The sequence below is a fragment of the Gorilla gorilla genome, chromosome 7 (assembly GCF_029281585.2).
Source record: "Gorilla gorilla gorilla isolate KB3781 chromosome 7, NHGRI_mGorGor1-v2.1_pri, whole genome shotgun sequence".
Lineage (NCBI taxonomy): Eukaryota > Metazoa > Chordata > Mammalia > Primates > Hominidae > Gorilla > Gorilla gorilla.
This window is the reverse complement of record NC_073231.2, coordinates 135862159-135876910: the sequence shown is the minus strand read 5'-3', so window position 1 is coordinate 135876910 and position 14752 is coordinate 135862159. Positions and strand designations below refer to the sequence as shown.

Here is a 14752-nt window from a genome sequence, read left to right as displayed (position 1 = left end):
CTATTTTTTTCTCTCAGATCTGAGCCTTTGCTTACAGTATGCCCTCAACCTAGAATCTTCTTCCCTCTACTTCTTTATGTTAATGTTCAGTCATCTTTCAAGATCTGCTCTTCTGGGATCTACTTAAAAGGCCTTTTACAGTCCAGTAAAACTCCCCACTCCCCACCCTTTTGTCCCCACTGGTGTAGTGGGTATCACAGTGGCTGTTTCCTTGCCTGTCTTTCCTAGTACTCCTTCTGAGGGCATGTGCTGCTTCTCTCAGCAGAACAAAGTGCTCTAAGGTGAACTCAAGTGTCATACTGTCTGGATTCTCATTCCATCTCTACTACTCAATAGCCTTGTGATTTTCAGCAAGTGTCTTTGAAATGTTCAGTGCCAAAGCTTCTCCAACTATAATATGGGGCTAGTAATAGTGTCTGTATTGCATATGGAGTTATGAAGATTAAATGAGAAGAGCACATAAAAAACAACCAAAACCATAGGCAGCACCCAATAAATAATAGCTACTGTTACCATTATTCTCAGCCTAGCATTTTGCTGGATAGCTAGAGATGGGAGAAACCTGCATTAGTTTCCTGAGGCTCCTGTAACACATACCGCAAACTGGATGTTGTAAAATGACAAATTTATTCTTTCAGTATTAGAAGCTAGAGGTCCAAAATCCAGCAGGGTTTTGCTCCCTCCAGAGGCCCTGTGGGAATAATCTGTTTCTTGCCTCTCTCAGCTTCTGGTGACTCTAGGTGATCCGTGGAGTGGCGCACCCTCTGCCTTCATGGTCATCTCCCCACTGCCGCCGCCTCTCTGTGTTCTCAGAACTGCCTTTGCCTCTCTCTCATAAGTGTACGTGTGATTGTATATAGGACCCACGTGAATTTTCTGTGATAATCTTGTCTCGGGAGGCCAAAGTGGGCGGATCACTTGAGGTCTGGAGTTCAAGACCAGTCTGACCAACATGGAGAAACCCCATCTCTACTAAAAATACAAAATTAGCTGGGCGTGGTGGCGCATGCCTGTAATCCCAGCTACTCAGGAGGCTAAGACAGGAGAATCGCTTGAATTCGGGAGGCGGAGGTTGTGGTGAGCCGAGATTGCACCATTGCACCCCAGCCTGTGCAACAAGAGCGAAACTCTGTCTCAAAAAAAATAAAGATAATCTCCTTGTCTCAAGATCTTTAACTTAATTATATTTACAAAAACCCTTTTTCCTAGTCAGGTCACATTTACAAATTCCAGGGATCAGGACTCGATAACTTTGGGTGGCCATTTTTCAGCCTACCACAGCTTGTCCTCTGACCCCCAAAGAGTCACATCCAACCCACATGCAAAATATGTTCACCCAGCCCAGCAACCTCAAAAGTCTCAAACCCCTGTCTTGGCCATTGTTTTTTCTAGTCTTCAGAGAAGATGTGAGCTGTCATGTACCTGCCAGATGTACTCCTCTCCCCACTGTGCCTAGGATTTCCTCCTCCAGATTCCCAGGGGAGATTTGGGGGTAATAGTTGTTGTCAGCAGCTCTCTATTTTTTAGATCAATGGGTTCACGCTGATCGCTTGCCTAACATTAAATATGGAATCAAACTTGTAAAGTAGGCAAGACTCGAGGCCTCCTGTCTCAATCTGTTTTAGGCCACCTGTTCACACCACCACTCTGTTGTACCCACCAGTCTCACTAGCCATCCATACAGCAGCACTGGCATCACTCCCATGACCCCTCCCTGCAGCACAGCAGCCTCTTTCCTCAGCCAGGTGGAGGTTTCCACCTGTCAAGTTCTCTTTTTTTATTTCGAAACAGACTCACTCTGTTGCCCAGGCTGGAATGCAGTGGTGCAGTCCCAGCTCACTGCAGCCTCCACCTCATGGGTTCAAGCAATTCTCCTGCCTCAGTCTCCCAAATAGCTGGGATTGCAGGCACCCGCCACCATGTCCAGCTGATTTTTGTATTTTTAATAGAGACGGGGTTTCATGTTGGCCAGGCTGGTCTCAAACTCCTGACCTCAAGTGATCCACCCATCTTGGCCTCTCAAAGTGCTGGGATTATAGTCATGAGCCACTGAACTTGGCCCACCTGTCAAGTCTGAAGCCTATACCCTTCTTTGGTTCCCCGACATTTGTGTTTCTGGTCTCAGGGGCACCTCTGACATTCAGCTCCTTTGCAGAGTAGCCATGGCTGACAGGTCTTGGCTCTGCTGATGATCACACTTTCTATGCTGATGATTAGCCCCGCCCAGTCCCCCATGCTGACCTTTAAGAAGGAGGTAGAAGGTGGTTTAAGAAGGAAGTAGATCTTGCCTTTGGCCTTGGAAGATGAGTGGAATAGGCAGGAGGAAATAAGCAAGGCAGCTGATGTTGAGTGTTTTGTGAGAACGAGGGCCAGAGATTATAACCTTTAATGCATCTACTTCACAGAAGGCCACACTTCCTTCATTACAAAGAGTCTGTCTTTCCCCCTCTCAAATTCCATTTCATGCCTTCATAAACTCCTTTTTCTTTGTTTTTGAGACAGGGTCTTATTCTGTCACCCAGGCTGGAGTGCAGTGGCGTGATCATAGCTCACTGCAGCCTCCACCTCACAGGCTCAAGCTATCTTCCCACCTCAGTCTCCTGAGTAGCTGGGACTACAGGTGTGCACCACCATGCCCAGCTAATTTTTGTATTTTTTGTGGAGACGGGGTTTCACCATATTGCCCAGGCTGGTCTCAAACTCCTGAGTTATGTGATCCACCTGCCTTGGCCTCCCAAAGTGCTGGAGACTACCAGCATGAGCCACCACACCCAACCCATAAATTCTTAATACAGGTTTATGGCTTGTAAGATAAAAGAAAATGACAATTCATTATTTTAGAATCTTCAGATAAAAAACTACATACGTAATATTTTATAAGGCCATCACTTGTAAGTGCCTCACAGAGTGCTGGGCATTGTGTTGAGCACTTCGCATGTGTTAACGTACCTCATTCTTAACCATAGTTACACAGAGAGAAAATGCTATTATCTCAACTTCGGGGTGCAGAAAGGTTAAGTGATTTACACTGTTTCTCACAGCTAGTACGTGGGGGCCAGGATTCACCTGCAGCCTGTGTGGCTGAGAGCCAGCCCTCCTCACCCTCTCCACGCACCACTCTGTGCTCGCAAAATGCAGGCCCACTGGCCATTTCTCCTCACAGCAGTGGTTTCTGTGCCCATGAAGCTGAAGTGTGGAGAAGGCGATCAAGTTAGCATGGTTCTCCTGGCAAGCAGCACAAGCTCTGCTGGCTGTGCCTCCTTATCCATCTGCAGCATGGCACCCTGGTATGCAGCTCCCACGCTGCCCAGGCTGGGAGGGCCACCCCAGGCTTTTTCCCTGCCAGAACCACAACATCCACAGTGCCCAAAATAGCCCCAGCATTACATTACTGAAGTCCTGCTTCTGTAATGAATCCAGCCATCTGTCTCAGGAGACTTCTAAGGCAGGCTTTTGATAGCAAAACAAATAGTCCTGTGGACAGATTTGGGTTTTGTAAGGAATTTATGATTTTTGAAGTTGCATTTCATTGAACCTCTTTCTTCTTTTTTTTTTTTTTTTTTTTTTTTTTAAAGACAACGTCTTGTTCTGTCGCTTAGGCTGGAGTACAGTGGCACAGTCATGGCTCATTGTAGCCTCAACCTCCCAGGCCCAAGTGATCCTCCCATCTCAGCCTCCCAAGTAACTTGGGACTCGGGGTGCGTCACACCACAGCCAGCTGATTTTTTAATTTTTGTAGAGACAAGGTCTTACTATGTTGCCCAGGCTGGTCTCGAACTCCTGGGCTCAAGTGATCCTCCTGCCTTGACCTCCCAAAGTGCTGGGATTACAGGCGTGAGCCTCTTCACCCGGTCCTCCTCTTTTTTTAATAACCTACTTTATAACAGACTAACACATATTTTAACACAATTTAAATAATAAGAAATGAGGACAAAGGGAGAATAAAGGTAGCAAAGTAAGGTGAATTCCAGGAGTGTGATTTCTCCACAAAATGAGTAACAAAAAGTCACATACAGTGTCTGGAAGTGGGCCACGGATTTGACCCTAAGATTCTTACAGGCAAGAGCAAAGAGAGAAATACAACTAATTGTTAGGTTCATGGTAGCCTTAAGACTAACACTATTCTAACACTCTTGAATTAATACCTGAAAACAATTTCCCCGCTCCCCTGGCCCTCCATCCTTTGGCATTTAGAGAAGTGTCTGCAGTGCACGTGGGAAACCATAACATGCACTGAAAGAACTTTCCAGAAGCCCAGGTTCTGATCCAGGTTCTACCAATCCCTGACAAAGTGACCTCTGGGAATCACTTACATTCCTCATCTTTGGTCACTGGGAGTTAGAATTGTACTTTTATTTAATATAGAGCAAATAATGGATGAAAAACTATACCAAAAATTGGTTTACTGCTTATATTTCAGGCCTGGGACTTCCAGGTAAAAAAGCTCCATAGATGAAATGTCTGAGACATGCATATTTACTTCTTTTCTTTTCTTTTCCTTTGTTTTTTTGGTTTTTCTTGTTGTTTGTTTGTTTTATTACATATCTACTTATTGGAAGTGGGACTGTCATTGTCCCAGTTACTGATGAGGAAATTAGGCACAGAGAAGTCAAATGACTTGCTTAAGATCTCAAATCCAGGAACTGCAGAACTGAGATTTGAACCCATTTCCAACTCCAAGGCCTGTATAGTAATTCACTATTCCAGAATACTCCTGTAGCAACCAGGCCATTCGCTGCTGAGCCAATGCCCCCTCTCTTTCCACAAACTCTTCTCCTGTAGCTTCGAAGCTATGGTAGGTGACCAGGAGTCTTGGCCGCGCTTCTTCCATTGCCTGCCCAGGATGTATCTCCAACTTTCTCTTACACACATCTGTATGATACACTAAGACCTTTTTCCAAATTGCACAGAGAGAGAAAAAGGGATTGAGTTGCTTCCATATTTTTGCTGCTCATTGTCCTCTTTTCAGTACTGTTTTATTTTCAGAATTTTTTCTAGCCACACTTTTCTTCTCAAGCACAGCAGGTAGCCTTTGCATAGCTATGAGAGTGACAGGATTCTTGTCAACCAGACCATAGACGCCTACCCAGCCAGGTGTAAGAAGGTCCGCTGTGGGCAGAGAAGTTGATGAGCCAGCACGGTCAGTCCTGTCTTTCGCTAGCAGGGACTATTGACTGCTCTGTGCCAGACATTTTGTTAAAAAGTGGTGTTATCGGCCTGGCGCAGTGGCTCACGCCTGTAATCCCAGCACTTTGAGAGACCGAGGCAGGTGGATCACTCGAGGTCAGGAGTTCAAGACCAGCCTGGCCAACATGGCGAAACCCCATCTCCACTAAAAATACAAAAATTAGCCAGACATGGTGGCGCATGCCTGTAATCCTAGCTACTTGGGAGGCTGAGGCAGGAGAATCAGTGAACCTAGGAGGCAGAGGTTGCAGTGAGCCAAGATGATGCCGTTGTAATCCAGCCTGGGCAACAAGAGCAAAACTCCATCTCAGAAAAAATAAAAATAAAAATAATGGTGTTACCAAGACATAGAAGGTGGGGTCCATTCTTTGAAGTGACCACTCATTGAGTAAATTAGCATCATTTCTGTTTCATGCCATTGAAGAGCTGTGAATAATATTACCCTTGTGTCAGGCTTCCTGTGGTCTAGCACTGTGTCCCGTACTTCATAGTTTATTTCCTTTAATACTCATGCCCATCTAGGATAGTAGGTACCATGGTTGTTCCCAGTTTATATATGACAGAATTGAGGCTTAGCAGAATAAGAAGTCACCCAAACTCATACCCACTGGTCAGCAGTACAGCTAGAATTCAAAGCCACACTTGTCTAGGTCCAAAATCTGCACCCCTAATTAACCACTCCTGGTAAGAAGCTGGTTATAAGGGGTGGTCAAGTCAGCTATGGAAGAATTCTCAGAAAGTGACTCTAAAGGTGTTCTTTGAAGGTTGTGTAGGAATTCACCAAAACTGGAAGGAGACAGGCCTTCCTTGCAGGGGAAAGGAACGTAAGGGGCAAAGTTACAGAGACATAAAAACTCACACCATCTTTGGAAAAAGGAGTCTCATTTTGAGAAGCCAAAGAGTAAGGTTAAATGAGAACTCTGGACATTTGGGCCTGTGGGTATTGGGCAGCAGCCCCTGACATGATGACTTGTCTGTGTGACAGCAGAATGAATGACCACAGCAGAGCCAGAGGGCCTTTGCAGCCCTGTTGGTCTCAAATTTACTCATGTATAGCACATGCAACCTGCATTAATAATCACTTCTTTGGAATGTTTTCTACCTGGAAAGGGAATTAGTGGATGCAACAGTTCATTCCCCAAACATAAAATTTTCCTTGACATTTTGATTGTTATAACTCATTTAAGTGGGAAAGTATAAGATTTGATATCTAGCCCTGAAGACTCATCATTGAGCACAGTGCTAGAAAGAAATGCCTACCAGGCCAGGTGCAGTGGCTCACACCTGTAATCCCAGCACTTTGGGAGGTCAAGACAGGAGGATCACTTGAGGCCAAGTATTTGAGACCAGCCTGGGAAATACAGTGAGACCTTGTCTCTACCAAAAAAAAAAAAAAAAAAAAAAAATTAGTAATGAGACCTTGTCTCTACAAAAAAAATAAAAATTAAAATTAACCAGGCATGGTGGAGCATGCATGTAGTCCTAGCTACTTGGGAGGCTGACGCGGGAGGATCATTTGAGCCCAGGAGTTTAAGGCTGCAGTGAGCTATGATTATGCCACTGCACTCCCACCTGGGCGACAGAGCAAGAACTTGTCTCTTAAAAAAAAAAAAAAAAAGAAAAAGGCCACGTGTGGTGGCTCACACCTATAATCCTAACACTTTGGAAGGCCAAGGTGGGAGGATCAGTTGGTCTCAGGAGTCCAAGACCAGCCTGGGCAACTTAGACCCCATCTTGAAAAAATAAATAAATAAAAAATAAGAAAAAAAATAAATGCCTACCTTGAAGAACATCACAGCTCTGAGGATTTTATGAGTTACCAAAGAAGTCCTTAAATATTAAGTTATATGGGCTCATGAACATATACTGATGGTTAGTTTAATTAAAATTAAATAAAACTAAATTTGAAAGCCTTTGGTTCTTCTAGTAATGCCAGTTTATCTCATTTGTTCTTGTATCAATATCATAGAATTACAGAACATTCTGTCCAGGAGGTGAGCACCCTGCCAGCCTCTCCCTCTTCAGTAGGTGCAGTCAGACCAGGAGGTGATAGGTGCTAGAGTGTGGTGATTCACAGTACAGACCCTGGAAGAGGGCTGCTGGCTTTCCATCCCAGCTTTGACCCTTACCAGTGACCTGACCTTGGGCAATTGACTTTACTTCTCTGTGTGCTTCTTCATATATAAAATGAGGGGTGATTATATTATTTATCTCATAAGCATAATTACTATGAGTGTGTAGCACAGTATGTTGCTCACAGTAAGTGCTCAGTAAACGGTCATTGCTGTTAATAATGTTACTATCGGGGCGTCTTGATGGGTAATGAAGAGCACATTGATTTGTGGTCAGGACTCCCAGGTACACCATTTCCCCACGGGACCTTGCAGCCATTTATTCATTTAGTCTCATTTCCTTATCTTATGATGCCAGTCTCATGCTGTGAGGAAGGAAGGCTGGATGAATATAAAAGCATGTGGGCAATCGGTGGTGCTATTGAGCAGATGTGCAGTGTAGTGAGGATCAGTTAGTTTTTTTTCAGCCCTGCCCTGTTCATCTGCCCTCCTGGTGCTCAGCCTCCTCACCCAGCCCATTCCCAGTGCCACCTAGGCAGTATTATAGTCTTCTAGGTAGAGGAGGAGAGGAGGCTGCTGAAAGAAGAGAACAAGAGTTTCCAGAGCAGTCATAGGAAGAAAGGACAAGGAAATGAACCAGAGCCCCAGAGACAGGGTGCCCATGCAGGGTCCCGGGGAATCCTCCTGGGTGCCTGCAGCTTGGGGCTCCACAACTGCCCTGCACTCTGCCCACCACAAAATGGATCATAGAAGAGCCCTCATTTATTGTCTTGTGACCCTCTCCTGGACATAGCACACTTACCTCCACCTGTGTGCCTCTGGTTTTGCTGCTCACCCACTAGAAAGTTCTTCACCTGTCCAGGTGCTGTGTCTTCCCCAGACAGTATTCCCTACTCCCTCTCCCCTACTCCTGCCAGCAGTCAGAGTTTAGAAACTATTCTCCTCAATTGACAGCAACTGATGTTCATCTCATTACACATTATTAGTGTATTTCCTATGTCTTAAGTCTCACAGGCCAGAGCATAAGCTCTGTGAGAGCAGTGAAGTTTTATTTGTTTTTGTGCCTTCTGCTTCACATTTATGCCTTGCTCATAGTAGATGCTTAATAAATGTTAATACTTGGCCGGGTATGGTGGCTTATGCCTGTAATCCCAGCACTTTGGGAGGCCGAGGCAGGTGGATCACCTGAGGCCAGGAATTTTAGACCAGCCTGGCTAACATGGTGAAACCCCGTTTCTACTAAAAATACAAAAATTAGCTGGGCGTGGTGGTGTATGCCTGTAGTCCCAGCTACTCAGGAGGCTGAGGCAGGAGAATCACTTGAACCCGGGAGGCCGATGCTGCAGTGAGCTGAGATTGCACCACTACACTCCAGTCTAGGCAACAGAGTGAGACTCCATCTCAAAAAAAAAAAAAAAGGTTAATATTTGAATGAATGCCCTTGTAGTCCCAGCTACTTGGGATGCTGGACAGGAGGAACACTTGAACTCTGGAGTTCAAGGCTACAGTGAGCCATGATTGCACCACTGCACTCTAGCCTGGGTGACAGAGTGAGACTCTGTCTCAAAAAAAAAAAAAAAAAAAAAAAGAGAGAATGAATGACGAGTCAGTAAGTGCCTGAGGGCCTGGGCCAACAGATGACCACTTATCCACCACCCTGCTAATGGTGTTCACATGCACATTCCACTTGTGAGTTGTGTGTTTCTTCTGAGTTTGGATACTAGGGGGTAGTCTCCTAGCATGGGGACCTCTTGGTGAACTTGAAATTTATTCTTCTTTCTCTACCCTCAAACTAAGGACAAGATCCTGAGCCAGTGGGAACATCACCAAGTTTCTATGCTCTTTGAGGCCTTGCCACAGAGCAGCTGCTCACCTCTTTGATACACTCCTTTACCAGAAATAAAAAACCGCAAAGCCCAAAACAGTGCTCAGTTTTGTTTTGGTCTTATGCCAGAAATGCATACCGTTTTGGCTTGGGTCTTTTAAATGCCATTCTGGAACTTGAGCAATGCCTGTCTATAGGCCAAACCCATATATTCTCATTGCATTTCCCCATCTAAAGACACACCTTTTCACCTTCGGTTTTCCTTGTAGGTAACGATGGGGGTCCATCCTCTTCAAGTAAGACTACAAACAAGTTTGAGGGACTATCCCAGCAGTCAAGGTAAGCCATCTCAGCGCTTCATTTCCCCTGTTGGATCCATTGATGCAATGGACAGAATTCTAGAAATGAGTTTTCATGAATTTCCCAGCGCTGCTCAAAGCTGTGGTCAGCCAAGTGGGGCTGGCCACAACAAGAAACCAGACGTTCACTCTTGGTTTGCATGCACATCTTGTGGCTGGACTGGGCACAGGTCTGCAGACCGTTCTCTGAGCAGCACCACTGTCTACCCAGTTCACAGACAGGAGCTAACCTCACTTTCCGGTGGTCGCAGGGTTGTGCAGTGGTCTTGAACAAAATTCCTGTCAGAATGAGTTTTTATTTTTGATATTTTAATCAAGTAACTTTGTTACTTTCCCACTTGACTCCTTTTGCAGATTTGGAAATGAAAAGATAATCCTTAGGGAAATCTGATTGCCTAGAGATTTTCAAACATAAAAATAGCACTCTTTCAAGTTCTGTTTCTAATATTTTTTTTTTAGGCTAGGCTGACAGCAGTGTTCTTTTCTTCCCTTTTTTCACTGAAATTGTATACTTGAGGAGATCTCTTACGGGCAATTTTTATCCAGCCTTACCCTAAAGTGTTTTCTCTGGAGGTGCCATCCAAGGAAAGGATAGAGAGCCACTTCCAGACCCAAACTTCAGGGAAAAAGAGTCAGCTCTTTTCCAGAGTTTCTGAAAGATGAGAAAACAAAATCTCTCTTTTTTTGAGATAGGGCCTTTCTCTGTCACCCAGACTGGAGTGCAGTGGTATGAGCACAGCTCACTGTAGCCTCAGCCTCCTGGGCTCAAGATATGGTCCTGCCTCAGCCTCCCGAGTAGCTGGAACCAGAGGCATGCATCACTGTACTCAGCTGATTTTTTAATTTTTTTTGTAGAGACGAGGCCTCAGCATGTTGCCCAAGCTGGTCTTGAACTTCTGGGCTCAAGCAATCCTCCTGCTTCAGCCTCCCAAAGTGCTAGGATTACAAATGTGAGCCACCATATCCAGCCTTTTTTTTAATACCACTATCTTATGTACTCTTTATAACCCTGTGAGATAGGCCCAATTACTATTATCCTCAGTTTTGCAGGTGAGGAGAGTGAGGCCCAGAGTGGTTAGGTGGTGGGTGCAGATGTCAGAGCCAGCTCTCCAGCCTGCTTGTTCTCCCAACTCCACATTCCACACCCCTTCCTTGCCCTTGTGCCCTGCCTTTCATTCCTCACTCACCTTCCTTCAACCCTAATTTGGGGGACCCTGTAAAACTAAAGTTCTGGTGTTCTTTTTCCAGAGTGAGGAGAATATCTGACACTCCAAAAGCACTCATAAAAGGTTTTTAAAGGCTGGACACAGTGGCTCACCTGTAATCCCAGCACTTTGGGAGGCCAAGGTGTGAGGATTACTTGAGCCCCGAAGTTTGAGGCCAGCCTGGGCAACATAGCAAGACCTTGTTTCCTAAAAATAAAAAAAATCAGCCGGGTATGGTGGTACATGCCTGTAGTCTCAGCTATACGGGAGGCTGAGGCAAGAGGACCGCCTGAGCCCAGGAAATTGAGGCTGCATTGAGTCATGATCGCACCTCTGCACTCCATCCGGGGCGACAGCAAGACACTGTCTCAAAAAAAAAGTTTTGGCCGGGCACAGTGGCTCTCGCCACTTTGGGAGAACCAATCCCAGCACTTTGGGAGGCCAAGGCAGGTGGATCACTTGAGGTCAGGAGTTCAAGACCAGCCTGGCCAACATGGTGAAACCCCGTCTGTATGAAAAATACAAAAATTAGCTGGGCATAGTGGGGTGCGCCTGTAGTCCCAGCTACTCAGGAGGCTGAGGCAGGAGAATCACTTGAACCTGGGAAGTGGAGGTTGCAGTGAACCGAGATCACGCCACTGCACTCCAGCCTAGGTGACAGAGCGAGACTTTGTCTCAAAAAAAAAAAAAAAGTTTTTAAACAAAATCAAGCTGATTGTGAACTAGAGCCTTTGGCAACTCATTAAGTTTGTTTGTTTGCTTTTGAGATGGAGTCTCTTTCAAGAGAAGCAAAGCCCTCTCATGTTTACTGTTTCTTGTTTAGTGGTGGCTTTATCTCAGCAATATTCCCCCGTTGCCCAGAGACAGGAGGATTTCAAGTGAGCTGAGGAAAGAGCAGTGAAGACCAAGGATGGCCAAGAGCCAGGACAGAAAGGAGCACACACCTTTCATCTTCTCTCTTTGACTACTTTTTGTTTTGTTGGTTGGTTTGGCTTTTTCTTTTCTTTTAAATGCAGTTAGCTGAGGCACAAGAATCGCTTGATCCCGGGAAGCAGAGGTTGCAGTGAGCTGAGATCGTGCCACTGCACTCCAGCCTGGTGACAGAGCAAGACTGTGTCTCAAAAAAAAAAAAAAAAAAAAAAGAAGCAGCAGCAGCAACCAACTCTTAGGACATCAGGGGACAGAAATGGAGAGATGAGATAATAAAGGGGTTCTTGGCAGATGGGGCTCAGGCACTTGGCTACTGCTGCTTCTCAGGCATGCAGGCCTCCTGGTGTCCTCTGAGAATCGCCAAAACCTCTTGTTAAAGAAAAATAGTGGCTTCCACCTAATGTAGACCACTGATGGCACTGGGGTTTCAGTTGCAGAGGTTAATGTTTGATGATTCAGACAATGTGGTATGGACCTGTATTCCAGGGACTTGGGCCTTTGTCACCCTCGTTTACCTGTCCTCCAAAAGGAAAGCAAGGCCTAGGAGAGCCTGGAGGCCTGAGAACCAAGCTCTTTGCTATAGTGGAGGAAGTGAGGGCTCTGGAGGCCCAGGGGAGCTAGGGCCGAATTTCCACTTCTACCTCTGACCCACGTGAGACCTTCTGCCAGCCGCCAACACCCCCATTCCCTTCCATTTCCTTGTCTGGAAACACAGAGCTGCTTTGTGGGATCATGTGGGAAGAGTTACTTCTGTGCACTACATTGGGGTCACCACTTAGAGTGTGCCAGGTGCCTTCATAAATGCTTTGAAGTGGAGGAGTTGGGCCTTATCATTAAGAGGGACTTTTTTTTCATCCTTTTACTGTGCCTCCTCAGCCAGGCAAACTGAAATATGGAAAATAGACTAATCTTTTGTTAAAGACATTTTGAGGCTGGGCACAGTGGCTCATGCCTGTAATCCCAGCACTTTGGAAGGCCGAGGTGGGTGGATCCACAAGCTCAGGAGTACAAGACCAGCTTGGCCAAGATGGTGAAACCCCGTTTCTACTAAAAATACAAAAATTAGCCAGGCGTGGTGGTGGGCACCTATAATCCCAGCTACTCAGGAGGCTGAGGCAGGGAATTGCTTGAACCCAGGAGGCCGAGGTTGCAGTGAGCCGAGATCGCGCCACTACACTCCAGCCTGGGCAACAGAGGGAGACTCCATCTCAAAAAAAAAAGGAAATTTTGAAAGCATTCTTTAGATGATTATGTAAATACCTTTGATTTGATTTCCTTGAATAATATTTTGCTATTGATATTCTAGCACTTTTAGATCCTAAATGATTCTTATTTGTTGATTAGCACCAGTTCTGCAAAGACTGCCCTTGGCCCAAGAGTTCTTCCTAAACTACCTCAGAAAGGTAAGATCTATCATTTTTACATTTACGTGTAAAAAAGTGTCACTACCCCCTCCAAGGGGCCCAAGGTTTTTATCTCCCTTGTTCATTGATCCATCCCAAATGCCTAGAGCAGCACCTGGCATGTAGTGGATGCCTAGTAAATCCACATTAAATGACGAAAGGTATTTATAAACTCAAATTTGGTGATTAGCAAAACACCATACTTTTCCAGAATACATAATAATTTTGTAGACATTACATTATTATAATCCCCAGGTACCATTCTTTCTCCCCTTATAAACATAATCAGAGAGACTTGGGAACCAACACCAGCTCTACCACTTAGTAGCTGTGTGGCCTTGGGCAGGTGACGTAGTAGCTTCACTAAACCTGAGATTCCTCATCTGTAAAATGGGGAAAATAATACTTACTTTGTGAGGTTTTGTAAGGACAAAATGAAGTCATGTTTCAGAAAGTCCCTAGCAAGTGGGTGGCAAAGGAATCCTTCCCTAGGATGGCATCTGTCGTGCAGAGTAGAGATACCCATGCTCTGCAAAGTACAAGAAAGCAGTGTCTATAAATACTGTTTTTTTGCCAAGCTAAGACACTCAGCTCTTTGACTGAGTCTTCTTTAATGCTGACAAGGTTTTCATTTGTGAAACCAAAATTTCAGTCTTCTTATTACAACACAAGTGATAGTTCTGCCTTTTTTGTTGTTGTTGTTGTTACCATACCTTACCTTTAAAGCTGCAAAGTACCTTTAGGAGCGTCTAGATCATTCCATCCTTCTATAAGCCTGCAAGGCCAGCAGGGCCCACCTTGGATACAGACGGAAGCTCCGAGGAGCTCAGGGCCTGCTCCTTGGATTTTCAGTGCCAGCAGCAAGATTTGTGACCCCAGTCTAGTGCTCTGTTGCCTAGTTTGAGCAGAAGTCAAACTGGGGGTTAGTATTGGGAAGCTGAAATTCACCACTCTCTAGAGTTCTTCAGTGAAGTAACACACTTTGAAGAGCACTGACTGGTCAGGCCAGGCTCCTGTGTAGTAAGATGAGGGGACTCCCAAATGACTGCTGATTCACTTTCCGTAGAACAGATGCAAGACTTCCCCTGGGTTTGCTAAGTCTTTATCTAGGGTTGGTTTTTGTTGTCTTTTATTTTTAAACTCTGCCCAACGAGCTGTTTTGATCTCAGAGGAGTTTGAAACAAGTTTCCCAGGCATGTATCCCCATTTACAGTGTGCCCAGATTCCGTCCTAGATCGCTCACATATCACCCCTACCTCTCCAGCCTGCTTTCTCTAGCAGCAGACCCCAGCACTTCTCAGTGCCCATGGGGCTTTACCGCAACTGCCGCCAGCTCTTCCCTGCACCCATCCCCTCCGTGCCCTCCCTTCCCTCGCAGCATGGCGTCAGCCCATCACCAAAGTCACTCCGTGATGTGCTCCCTCAGCTCCTGCCCCTCCTGTGCTGGGTTCTGCCACTCAACTGACTTCTGAGAGGCACAGTCAGTGTGGCAGTCTGGCTCTCCCTATAACTGCTGACCTCACATGGTCATCTGGGGCTGCCCAGCAGTCCCAGCACCGCGACCTTTCAGCCCACTCCCCTACACTGTCTCTCCTCTCCTTAGGAGCACCTTGTTTCTGTTCCTCATTGAGTCAGCACAGGAGTCCACCCCTACTACCACCTGCCTGGCATGGTGGCCGTGGTCCTAAGGTAGACCTTGTACCCTCCCACCCCCTCGGGGACAGACTCCAGCAGGTGTCCCTCCGTCTTTTGCATTGCTGTTTCCTTCCAT

The 14752-nt window shown here is 45.8% G+C and overlaps 1 protein-coding gene across 6 annotated transcripts in view; it reads left to right on the top strand.

Annotated features, from left to right (window-relative positions):
• Positions 1 to 14752, top strand: part of ASAP1 (ArfGAP with SH3 domain, ankyrin repeat and PH domain 1) — a 392411-nt gene that overhangs the window by 355310 nt on the left and 22349 nt on the right. For all 6 annotated transcript variants that reach the window (XM_019032530.4, XM_019032533.4, XM_055349231.2 and 3 more), the window contains 2 exons: positions 9354 to 9423; positions 12923 to 12981. In XM_019032530.4, the coding sequence (XP_018888075.1) occupies positions 9354 to 9423; positions 12923 to 12981 (129 nt within the window). The remainder of the gene's footprint in view (positions 1 to 9353; positions 9424 to 12922; positions 12982 to 14752) is intronic.